General features: G+C 41.6%; 1 protein-coding gene across 1 annotated transcript in view; it reads left to right on the top strand.

Annotated features, from left to right (window-relative positions):
* Positions 1-12,932, top strand: part of UNC79 (unc-79 subunit of NALCN channel complex) — a 644,685-nt gene that overhangs the window by 488,583 nt on the left and 143,170 nt on the right. The window contains exons 39-41 of the mRNA XM_086937713.1: positions 7,947-8,059; positions 8,146-8,231; positions 11,282-11,455. Coding sequence (XP_086793839.1) covers positions 7,947-8,059; positions 8,146-8,231; positions 11,282-11,455 — 373 coding nt within the window. The remainder of the gene's footprint in view (positions 1-7,946; positions 8,060-8,145; positions 8,232-11,281; positions 11,456-12,932) is intronic.

Consider the following 12,932-nt stretch of genomic DNA (forward strand, 5'->3'; position numbering starts at 1 on the left):
AAATGGATTTTGCTGTTTGTCTCTGTCTGACAACCCAAACGTCTCTAAGTGCCTGACCTAAGTCCTGGGGGCCTTAGAAGTCAATTCCTGTGGGTGTTTTGGAACCATAAGAAAGTCTAGAAAAGTTTGAAAACGCTTCCTCTAGATCTCTAGAGGTACCCACAAGTCAGAACTTAGAATAGAACATATTCAGCAATAAACTTGAAATGCTCCAGAGCGCCAGCTAGACCAACCTTTCTTCAACTATCTAGCCTTTGGTTCCATGGTGGTGGCTACGGTTTCAATGGCGTCCCACACGAAGAGGACTTTCCTTCCCAAAAATTTGCAATTCCCATTCTTCTATAGGACTTGGAAGACATTTCAGCATTTTTCTTCAAGAAAGTAGCAAAGTTATTTTCTGAAGTAGGGCTTTAAAACCTTTTCTATCATTTTTTGCTACTAGAATTTCAGCAGGAACAATCCACTTACATTGGGTGGTTCATTTGCCTTGGTACTTTTTCACTCTAATTTATTTAAAGTCTCATACTGCAGGCTCCCCAAATTGATTCTTGTCATTTTGGTACTATTTTAATCCTGATTAGTTTCTCTTCATATTAAAATTAGTTGTGGTTTTGTTTGTGTGTTTTCCTCGTGTTTATGTACTTCTTAAATACTTCACACATTGCCTTTGATTTATGTCTAACTGCTGTGTGTCATGTTCCCTAGAACAGCTTTATTTTATTCAAATGTTGTGACATCTACTAGGTGGTGGCCCAATTATTTGAGGTGTTTGCCCAACCCAAACAATATTCCATGTTCCTACATTGTTGAACAAATCCTTGATCAGTTTTTGATAGGTTGCTCTAAATGGCTAAAATGGCTTGAGGGCTGCTGATAGGCTGAAGGTTTTTCTTCTCGTCTAGATTTGCTTTTCCATTCGTATTTTCTGATCTCTAACTAACCTCGTGGTCAAACCTAGAAAAGTACAGAGAACAACTTCAATGTCTAGGATTCATACATTTCATGGATTTGAGGCACCTCATATTTTTGTAATCTGTGCTAGGGGTTCCCAGTCTGACCCTGCCGGATAGCAATATGATGGGGAACGTCTTCTAGGTAATATCTCCCATGTGAGAGAGCTTCCTTTATCTCAAAGAGTTGTTGGTCATGAACGGTGTAGTTGATTTCTTCTGATGTTAAAGCTTGAGAGTAACTTCACACAGCATTTGATTGTCATCAGTTTCAGGATGTTTCTGTGACAGAACCACCCCAATGGAAATGGAGGAAGAGTCTGCCTCCCTAAGGAATGGCAAGTTACTCTCCAGTTGTCTGAGAATTGGTGCTTTAGTAATTTTTTTAAAGTTTTTCTATTCAATCTCTAACCCCAATGAACCTGAGCCTCATTTTAGGTGAGTTTCGAAACAGGAAGTACAATGTCAGAAAAATATTTGACAAAATGCCTATAGAAGTTATGGACCCCCAAAAGTGTCTAAACATCTTTGAGAGTTTGAGGTAGCGGCCCAATCAGATACTGCCATAACCTTTTCCAAATCCAGTCTTTCTCTGAGATAGAGTACCCCTATAACGCAACTTTCAGCACCTAAAACAGACAAGGAGAAAATCTTCTTAACACTTCCTTGATTTGCATACAATGTTCTATATTTTGAGAAAAGATCAGAATATCATTGAGATATAAAAGTGATACAAAGTGTAAGTATCACATACTAAACACAGTCTTCTATTCTTCTCTTGATCACATCTCTACCAGCGGTGACTCCTCCGCTAAGGTGTAGTAGCATTACCCCACCTGCCATCAGCCAAAAAAATAAAAATAAAATGATAGTATATCCTTTTTTATTCACGTTTTATTTTTGTTCTCAGAGCCGAGGCTTGGGGCAGGGCCAGGGGGATGACAAAAGGTGGAAGAGTAGTTGCACTGCTATTCTGTGCACATGATGGTTTGGTAGGCCATCTCAGGACAGCCAAACCGTCATGTGCACTGTGGTGCTCTGCAACTCGAGCTGCATTGCCGGGTTGGAGAGAGCAGACACAGGCTCCCTGTCTAATTGAGAGCAGAAATCATTGTTTCTCAGGCCAATTCTGATGTTGCTTTCAGCAGCATGAGAGCAGCATCAGGATTGGCCGAAGGGGACTCCGGGAGCCTGTGCCTGTGTCTGCAGTGGAGAGGAGCGCGATACAGCAGATAATGCAGTTAGTTTATTTAAATTTGTCTCGTCATCTTTCCATCCCCCTGCCTCGCCACTCTATCAACACACCAGCCGCTGGGAACCTCAACTAAATTGTTGGCTCCACAAAGATCAATGTTAGAAAAGATCTTGGCGACTTTGATCTGATAGTATGGATATCAATGGTTAGAGTAACTTATTTCGGCTGTGTGATGGCATTTAAGACCTGGGTTTGACTAAAGCAGATGGAGGTAAATCATTTGGCATGGTGGGGTACTTTATTCTCAAAATAACAAGGGTCCTCACCTGCCAAATGTATGGATGTCCACAGGCTCAGTGGAACTCTTTTACCAGGAGCTGCCATCACTGTGGCTCCTGTCAATATATTAAAAGTTTGATGGCACCTTACCAAATTTCAAAAATGTAACATGTTTTTGTATTTTCAAAAGACCAAATCCCAAAGTAGTATATAGCTTCTGAAAATGCAAAATCCAATGGCCTCCACACAATGAGACTTCTATCCCATAGTATGGGGTGTTATCTAACAGTTTACACTGCCTCTTACCACATGGCAGTAGGGGGCAGCAAAAACTAACCATTTGCCCACCACTCCAAATTGGGGGGCGGGGGGGGGGCAGTTAAATTGCAAAACCTTTGATGGCGTTTACTCCATCTGCCATCTGAGGAGTATGTCAGAGATGGAGAGGAAGTGGTTTCTATTGATGACATATTTAAGGTCCACATGTCTGTAAATCAGATGGGCGCATCTTCCATTTGGAGGTGATGGCATTCTGTCACTGCTGCAACAGAATTCTGTCTCTGCCAAACTATAAATCAGTCCTTACTTTCTCTGTAGTCTATACACAGTCTGAGCAGGTGAAGAAAACTTGTTCTCCCACAGGTGAAATGACGAATGAACCCCTTCTGTTGTTTTTCCAATACATATTTTTGTAGGATCTTACCATGTCAATCTTTTAAAGGATATATGCACCCATGACGAATCCTTGCTAATGAGATTAACTCAATAGAGCAGCCATATAGACAATGTGGGGCACGGTTGATCTGCGCCTCCTTTTTCTAAAACCATCTTAAAAGTCCTAAGGTGCCTCTGATATCTGAAGTGATTCCTTCTGCTTTTGTGCTTGACAACAAATTAAGGGAAGTGTACACTCTAATCCTTTCTAAGGAAGACAGCTCTTATGGCAATCTTGGGGAAAAAGGTTGATGGTTTGCTTTTGCCAATCAACAGTAGGGTTATGTTTTTGTAGTTAGGGTGTACCAAGCACAATGTGAAAAGTTGGAGTTTCAATGTGGTCCAATTAAACGGTCTAAAATGTCTATTATTCAAAACAATTCCTAAATGAGCAATCTCACAGTAAATGTCCCAGGAGATGAAAGATTTCCCCTCCATTCCTTCAATGGATTCAGGAATATCTATTTCCTTTTTTGCTATACCACGTCTTTAATGGAATCTCTGATCCTTATTGCACCCTGAAGCACCACAGTCAATGAAGGCCAAGGTGGAAAGCGAACCTTGATTGGTGGGAATTTGTACCAAGAATTGGAAATGTTCTCAGCCAAAATCTTTACTCATGGGCATTAAATTGTCAAAATTGTTGCAGAGCACTTAGGAAGGATTTAGAGAGGATGTATTGAGCTCTATGGCTTTACTATAGTGAAGTTCTTGGCACTTGTATTGCGTTTTAGGCTGCATTTTGCTAGATGCAGCAGACTAGTCTGTTTTTTGTGGGTGTCTTGCTTTCTTTGGTTGTGCTCACATTGTCAAAAGTTTATTTTGATGACGCTGAGGTTGCGGTTTAAGAAGTTATTTTACATGCTGTTGTCTTACTTACCTATTCTTTTGTTTACTTGTGTGATAGTGTCAATCAATCAATCAGGAGTTTGTTAAAGCGCGACTACTCACCCGTAAGGGTCTCAAGGCGCTAGGGGTGGGGGGGTGGGGGGGTGCAGGTTCCATTCCATCAAGGAGGGGGTCTGTCGAAGAGCCAGGTTTTGAGGTTTCTTGCGAAGATGGGGAGCGATGTTGTCTGTCTGAGGTGGAGCGGAAGGGCGTTCCATGCTTTGGCCGCGAGGAAGGAGAAGGAGCGGCCTCCAGATCTGGTCTTTCTGGTGCGGGGGACCACGGCGTAGTGTCTATAGCTTTGCCAACTTGGATGATATTAGCACACAGGTAGTCTTCAGCTGTTTTCAAGGGATCTTGTGCAATACGTATTTTGCAGATTTTGAGGAAGGTTCCTGCTGTAATCTTGTTCCAAAATCTGCAGATGATTAATACAGTTTGAGAGTGAAGATGAAATCAAATGTGTGACTTTTGGTGTATGTGTGGCTGGTAACATGAACAAAGTAGTACTGGTCACCAAGGTGTCTTTGGTATTGAGGCAATGTAGTATTTGGTGGTTTAGCCAAAGGATTGTATTTTATTGAGTCGATCGATTAGGTCTGGGGCAAAGGTGGGGTGACTGCTTTGCAAGCAAGGTATTGCTTCTATGAAAATGTGACAATATGCCTATGGCTTATGCTTATGTTTAATGGTGCATTGCTCAACGAAATCGAGGTTTTGGACTTGGACATCAGGAATGAATGATGACACTAGCCTCAGTTGTTCTGTTGCTTAGTCAGGAGGAGCTGGATCTTCTAAGATGCCAGCATTTCTTGGCAACGCAAGCTCGGATTCATTTCCACGCGAAGTCCTTGCCGCTTGGAGATTCATTCCCCGCTCGCCGATCACCTCCTGGATCGGTTTCATAGTTCCAGCACCGGATCGCTTGACCGGTTACCTCCCTTGCCGACTGGATATCCCACCAGCTTTGGCTTCCCAGTATCGGATTTTGATGAACCTGTGGACCGGGCATTAGACTCACGCTGCCCTCGCACTGCACCCCACCCAAGTCCTGATGATGATCCTGGTTTGAAAAGGATCGAAACGCCGTCGACCGTTCAGCACGAACATAGCCGCTCCAGACTATATGGTTCCTGAAACAATACCTGCATTATCATATCGAAGTCATTTTCAAACAAATGTGGAGCCATACTGTGTGTCCTTCACTCATTGTATGTATTTATCACTAGTCACCTGCACCGCCGTCGCTTATTATTGTCACTTGTGTCGCTACCATGCCTCTCACCCACTCGCACTGAGCACCAAGTACAATTTGGGTTATCAACAATTGTGTTACATGGCTCCTTGCAGTGCTGTAATAACTGCAAAATTATTTCTTTTGATTTGTGTTTTTTACCGTTTGTACTCCTACATTAAATATGATGCAATGCGCACATAGGTGAAATACCAAAAGAGGCTCCTTATCTCCTTGTGATAATGTTTCATACATATCTTAACACCATCAAGGCTGATGGTATTCCCCTCCTGTGCTGACTTTGAATTATTCCCATTGTTCATGACGAGCTCAGCTTGTCATGAGTGTACGAGAGGTGTACCTCATGACGAGCTGAGCTCGTCATGAGCATCGAAGGTGTTAACTAATTGTCTCTAAATTATACCAGTTGGGATACCATATGTTACTAGCATTTCTGCGGGCCACTCAAATTTGAGTGATCCCAATAATTTTGAGATTGTGAGAGTTATGGACTTTGCTTACGGCCGTTACCTTGTTGGTGACTGTTCTAGCATGGATGATGATAAAGAAGGTCTTGAGGTGGGCAGTGTGGGTCTTAGGTTGATAGTGGGGAAGGGACCTTCTAAAAATAAATGAGTGTTACTGGTGTAAATTATTCCTTTCCTTGTTGGTGTTGTTGCTTTCAAGAATGCAAACAGAAGACGTCAATTGACTGTAATTGGAGATAGTTGTACATCCTAATGTTCTCCTCCGGGTATCTCAATACGTGCTGTTTGAAAAGGACTAAAGAGGCACCAATCAGTGTGCTAGATGCCCCTCAAGCATTTATTGTTACAGCCTCCAAGTTCTAAGTAGCTTAAAATCTCAATCTTATTAGGCAAATGATGGTTTTGAGAACAATATTCAATCTATTATTAACTATATGTGTTTTATTCAGGATTTTTGTTCATTCAACTATGCCAAAACCCTGTGAAGAAAGTAAGCATGGGTGGAAAATCCGTTCCGCTCGCGGATTTTGTGGATTTTCGGTAAATTAGCAATCCGCAAACTCTCGCGAATTTACCGAAAATCTGCAAATACGCACGCAGCGGATTTTTTTGCTTGGTGATACAATATTGCGGCGTGCGGCGTTCACTTACCGTCATTCAGCGTTTGCCGAGTTGTTTTTCTCCATATTTTGCGAGTGCTGTGCCATTTTGGATCTTGCTGCGGGATCCCGCGGGAGTTTGGCGACGCATCGCAAGAGTTCGCAATTGCGAACATGTAGATGCGGCGGGCAGCAACAATCTTGCACTCGCGAAATTACAAAATTTGCAATTCTGCACAAGAAATCCACCAGCAAGCAGCATAAACCTTCTGAAAATGATGATTTTTATCAGAATAACTCCTCAGGTTGACATTTGCCTGCACTTTTTTGGATTTGAGGCCTTTTTGACTTTCTTTGGATCACTTTTGGATTAGAAATCAACTTTCACAAGTACGTTTGTTTGGGGCATTACAGTTGCTGTTCTGCAGAAAAACGAGTTTTGCAAAACTGAAAGCAATCAGCAGGTGCAAAAGTTCACTCATCATTAGTAACCATTCCCTGTAGTGCTTCCTGAGGGGCCCCTCCAGAGTTCAGTTGCCTACGTTTGTTTGGGGCATTACAGTTGCTGTTCTGCAGAAAAACGAGTTTTGCAAAACTGAAAGCACTCAGCAGGTGCAAAGTTCAAACTCATCATAGTAACCATTCCCTGTAGTGCTTCCTGAGGGGCCCCTCCAGAGTTCAGTTGCCTACTTGCAACTATTCTATGACCCTGTTCTGACCCTCACAGCAGGCTCATAGAATAGCTACAAGTAGGCCACAAAGGTCCTGGGAAAAAAAAATGCACTGCAACAGAAAGAAATTACAGATAAGGAAGCAGGTGCCAGACAGGAAGTTTAAATGCAGTGACACATTAATCAACCCCAAATTAATTCATGTCAGTTGAAGCAGGGGCAGGTGTGCTTGCTTTCCCCCCCCCATAATCTACAGTGGTGAATCAGAGGGTGGCAGTAATGTACCAGAGGGTGGCATGGGTGAATCAGAGGGTGGCAGTGGTGAAACAGAGGGTGCTGTGAACCTGTGATGATGAACCAGACGTAGAAACAACAAAGTCGCGACCGTTGCGAGCCGACAAGTAAGTTCGCAATTGCGAACTGGTACAAAACCCTCGCGAACTGGTAGAAACCCTTGGGAACACACAAAAAAAAATCCGCAAATTCGCGAGAGTTCGCGAATTTTGCGGATTGCGAGTTCGCAAATACGCAAATTCGCGAACGCCAGATTCGCAAAATTCGCCCATGCTTAGAAGAATGTGCGGATCTCGCCAATCATGAGCAATTCATGTCCAATCTGCTTTATAAGATGTGAAAATATTATTTAATATTTTCACTATTTTATGATAAAAAGACAGTTACTAGAATGTTGATCAAACAGAAAATGGAGGTAATTTTGAATCTATATTACTACCCAGATGTATTTAAATGAAGCTCTGTTTACTTTAAACCACAGCACAGGTATTTATTTGTATGTATATTTGTATTATTTGCGCAGTATCCACATGTTTAAGCATGTAATTTTCAAAATCTTCTAGGATACAATTAAGTTACGTATTTGGTGTTCTTTTAAAAACAATCACTACATGTTATTTTCTTTCCAATTAAGCATGATGATTCCTGGCAATGCTGCAGGTGTGGCAAAACAGTTTCTCCGCTGTATTTTCCATCAGCTGGCTCCCAATGGAATCCTTACACAGCTGTTTCAGAGCAACATCAAAGGTAATGAGCTGTCCCAAAATGAGCCTCTTTCAAGCATCACCGAACACCATACGAATTATAGCTGACTCTGGTGCTTTCTTTTCCAGATGGAAGTTTTTTACGAACATTAGCCAGCTCACTCATGGATTTCAGTGAGCTGAGTTCCATCGCTGCCCTGAGTCAACTATTGGAGGTAGGATTGAGCTAAAGAGATGAGAAATGTTGAAATTCCAACAAGCTCTGAGGCCCACATTATGAGTGACTTGAATTTAAGGGTTAGTAATGCCACAATCTGTGTTACTGGCAGTGGCGGCTCCTCGAGGGAGTGATGCTGGGCGGTGGGGGCGGGGCAGAGAATGGGCAGGGTGGGGGATAGTAAACTCCGGCAGCGCGCACGATGTAATTTGTTTTATTTATGTATTTATTTATTTATGTACTTAACTCGGTTCGGCCGTATGCCGGAGTTTACTACCCCCCAACCTGCCCCTCCCCCGCCCTGCCCCACCACCCCGCAGTACTCCCTCGAGGAGCCACGACTATTTACTGGTACCAGGGCTATAGGTAACACCAGGTCCCGATTTCACTCTAGGACCATATGCCTTATTACTGAGGAATCCCATTTGCAAAAGATGAGAAGTCACAATTGTGTCTGGAGTCTGCCGGTTAGGAAAAAACAATCAAATGTAAGCAAAAAAACGCTTCTCCGTAAAATTTAAAGCAAGAATAATTCTCTAAATATTTAAATACATAAGTCAGACCAATTCAATTTGAAGCTACATGTATATTTATTGATGCCAATAGGATATTGGCCAATTGATACTGCACTGGAGTATGAGTGTAATTGTATATTAATGTTTTTAATGTTTGGTCTGTATGTGTCCTACGAGTGGGTATGACTGAATCCAGTTGTGAAGATGTTGCTGTTTTTGTTTTTGTTTTTATAGGATACATTTTATGCACAAGCGATTGCTTGCTTCAGTTTGATTGGTTTGTCCACTGGTTCGCTTCTCCCTATTCACCTTGTCAGGGGCCCTCTCTTGTCCTTATATTGTCTTCCAGGTAGGACCATTGGGATATTTCCCCACGAACACATATAAGATTAACAATAGTCTTTTCACTTTTAAGAAAACAACATAAATATTCCCATATCTGCCATTTGTAACTTCACACCGAGGCACAATATGTGCCACTCATTTCACTCATAATTATGAATATTTAAATTTAGGGGGCGTGCAAAATTGCAATACTTAGTGGTCCACAACGTTACATATTTTTTTTAACTGTGACAACTATGTAACGTGAACAGCTAGCCCTGTTTTATGGGAAGAAATAAACACATCAGCACAATACGTTCCTAACAGCTTATCATCTGCTGAGTTCACTACTAGGGCATGCATTACCTGGTACAGTAAGTCCCAATTAATTCCATTAATAATATGAATTTTGATGTCTGTGTTTGGGAAATAAGGGAAATGTAATACTGTTATTTAGCGTAATTTCAAAAATGGGCATGTTAAATTGACAAACTGTCGCAGTCTTTTTTCTCCATGTCTACTATGGAGCGGTGATGGACATTGTATTACACATTGCGCGCAATTGTTTTTTCTTCCTTTTAAGCGCAACTGGTGGGAAAGCAATGCTGACATTTAATAAATTGTGAAGAAATCTTGGCCTCCGAACGTGCATCATCGCGGAACACATTGGCCTCTTTTTTATATTCATGGTGTTCTGTCAGTGAATATATTCAGACCTTATCCCTGGACCAATAGTGTCTGCATGTGTAAGCGTCAGCTTCCTTGTAATACATCAGATCAAAAAATAACACATTTTTATGTGTATGTTATCAATGTCAAGGAGAATCTTCCTTCATTGGTTAGAGCATCCACATGCAATACCATGGAAATTTCACATGCAGTGAATTTACTAATTTTCTGTATGGGAAACATTCATGTGATTTTTAGTTCTGCGAGGAGTCCATTCCTTTCAGAATTGACTGATATTATTTGGCAAACAAGAATTAACCAGGACATATTCAAATATTCAGACGTCCCTTGGCAACGTTAGCCTAACCATGGTTCCTGTAACAGAAAGATTCTTCAACAAACCAGAAGTAAGTAGGACTTGTTTTAACCTAATGCCGGACTTTCTGGATTCTATTTTTGTGACCAAGCCTGAAGAATAGGATGACCACCTTACTTCAGGTCATGATGATCACTATCTCCAGTCCTGAAAATTTTTACCTACAAATCATTGATTTGAGATGCATTAGTCTAATTATTTTGATGGAGGCAAAACAAGACTACCACATCCAAAATGTATTAGGCTTTCACACAAAAGTCCAGAACGGCAAACATGGTCCCCTAATGACCTTTCAAGATGGTGGTATCCTACTGAAGGGGTTGCTCTCTTAAGCATCGCAACAGAGTTAATGTAGCCTTAGAGCCCTCTGTAGTGGGCTCTACCAACGACTTAAAGCCCGCTACAGTGTTAAAGGGATCATGCCTTTAATGGCCTTTAGAGCCCGCTACAGGGGGCTCTAAGGATATTTGAACATTCCGCCCCTAGAGGACAGAATATTGTAATTTGTAACAAACAAAGGCCTCTCAGAGCCCAAGGGAGTTTAAATCCCCTTAGACTCCGAGAGGCCTTTGTTCACAGCAACAGCTGAAAATAACATTGGAATGTTGCTCTCCGGGTTTCTACCAGCCAGTAGAAGACGGACTTCACTTTCTACAATGGAGCTCTCAATATTCCAATGTTCTTATGCTGGTTAAAATGTACCAACCCTTATAGGAAAGATGTTTTAGATTTTGTTCATGATGAGCAATCTAGACATGGATACTAAAAGACCTCTTGCTGACAATTGATGACAGGCATATCATTATCACAGTTCCACACTGACATAGAATGTTAAGTGCAGTTTAATGCTTTGATATTTGTGTATCAGTATAATTTATCGGGAGGTTACAATGCTACCCTTTGTGTTAGAGCCATGAGTGTACAACAGTCAACAGAATGGCTTAGTGAGTTGAATAGTCACCCATCACAAGTTCGATTTCCAAGATGAAAACTCAGCGTTCCAGCCTTTGAAGGTAAATCGAGTATCTTAAACTGGCTAATAGTAACACCAGTTACTTAAGCATTTAGAAATAGCAAAAGTGTGGTATTGTGCATAATATGACAACAAGTTATAAATATTAATACCATTGCCTGAAAATGTGGATTATTTTCCTCTTTTCTTAGGGTCTGAATAACAAAAAGAATTTACCAGCAGGTGGCGCCATGTTGCGGTGCTTGGAAAACATAGCTACTTTTATGGAAGCTCTTCCCATGGACATGCCAAGCAATCTTTGGACTACCATCTGCAATCAATTCCAGACATTCTTTACAAAGCTGCCAAGTGTTTTGCCTCTAAAGGTATGTGAGACATTTGTTGTTGATACATCAACATGCCAGGGATTGTGGAAGTGACAACAAATACTCTTTGATTTATGACATTACAGGAAGTGCCATCATATGACCCTGATTGTTTCCAGCAAAGCAGGCCACATAACCCTAACATCACACTGTCACTTTTACACCCCCTTACGCTTATTCCTATTCGTTCTCGATTATGCACTTGCATTCACTCTTAATCTCGTTCAAACTCACTGACACTTAAGGCCCAGGTTTACTAACGCTTGCACTGTGCTTGCGTCACACCAAAATCTTTCAGTGCTCCTCGTTTTTTTTGTAACTTTGCATGTGCACTGGTTTATACAGCACATACGCAAAGAGGGAAAAGCCTTAAAGTGGTCTTTGTTCTAGAAGGGACTCGTTCAAGTACAAAATATATCCTTTAGAGAACGCGCACACCCTTGCACTATGGTGCAATGGTAGGTGCATGAGCCTTGCTGCCAAAAGTGCACCAGTTGAAAAGGAGAGAAAAATATACACCATTTATTGGTAGATATGGTTCATTTTATCTCTTTCCATTCGACGCAAGGCAGTGCACAACCGGTGCAGCATTGCCTTGTGTTAAAGAATAGTAAATCTGCACCTCAGTCTCAAATAATCTCTTTCACTACCTGTCACTGACTCTCACTCAGTTTTACTCACACTCACACATGCATGCTTACACAGACATATGTATACAGATACACACACTCATTCTCGCACAAACCCACTTTCACCCTCAAACACAAATAACATCCATTTAAAGCCATTTTTACTTACCACAGTTGCCACCAAAGGTCTCGTTTTCCATTTTTATGGCATTAATAGTGAATAACAGAATATTATTAACTATTAGTATAATGAAAAATGATCCCAAAATAACGATTGCAGAGACACCCTGTGTTCCTGGCACTGATTTTGCCACCTTTGATGCCAGGTGTCGCAAAGTCAGTGCCAAGCATCACAAGGAGCAAGCCAGGGGGCACAGCTGCGACCTCCAAATGATGTCCATGATGTGAGAGCCTCAGATTTGTATAATTAAACATTGCACCACGGATTTTTTTGTAAAATGAAGTAGAAATATCTAAATACCCTGTTGGTATATGCTCCCTCGCTTATAGGTCTTTAAAATATGCGCTTAGTACTTGTCCACAACAGGTGCCGTGCTTACATTTGTTCAACGTGTTTTTTTAGTAGTATATTGAGTTATAAGTATTACTCTTTTGATTGCTCCTTACTTTAAATGAGCTTATTTAGGTAAATGCATCCAGGGGCGAAGCAAGGTCAGGTGGTACCTGGGGCGGAACATTTCTTGTCACCCCCGGCTTGACAAAATGGCAAAAATATGTGTTTAAAACACGTATTTTTGCCATTTTCTCATCCCCCTCAGTGATGACACCCGGAGCGGCCCGCACCCACCGCACCCCCCTTCGTACGCCCCTGAATGCATCATTCCCAT

The sequence above is a fragment of the Lissotriton vulgaris genome, chromosome 9 (assembly GCF_964263255.1).
Source record: "Lissotriton vulgaris chromosome 9, aLisVul1.2, whole genome shotgun sequence".
NCBI lineage: Eukaryota > Metazoa > Chordata > Amphibia > Caudata > Salamandridae > Lissotriton > Lissotriton vulgaris.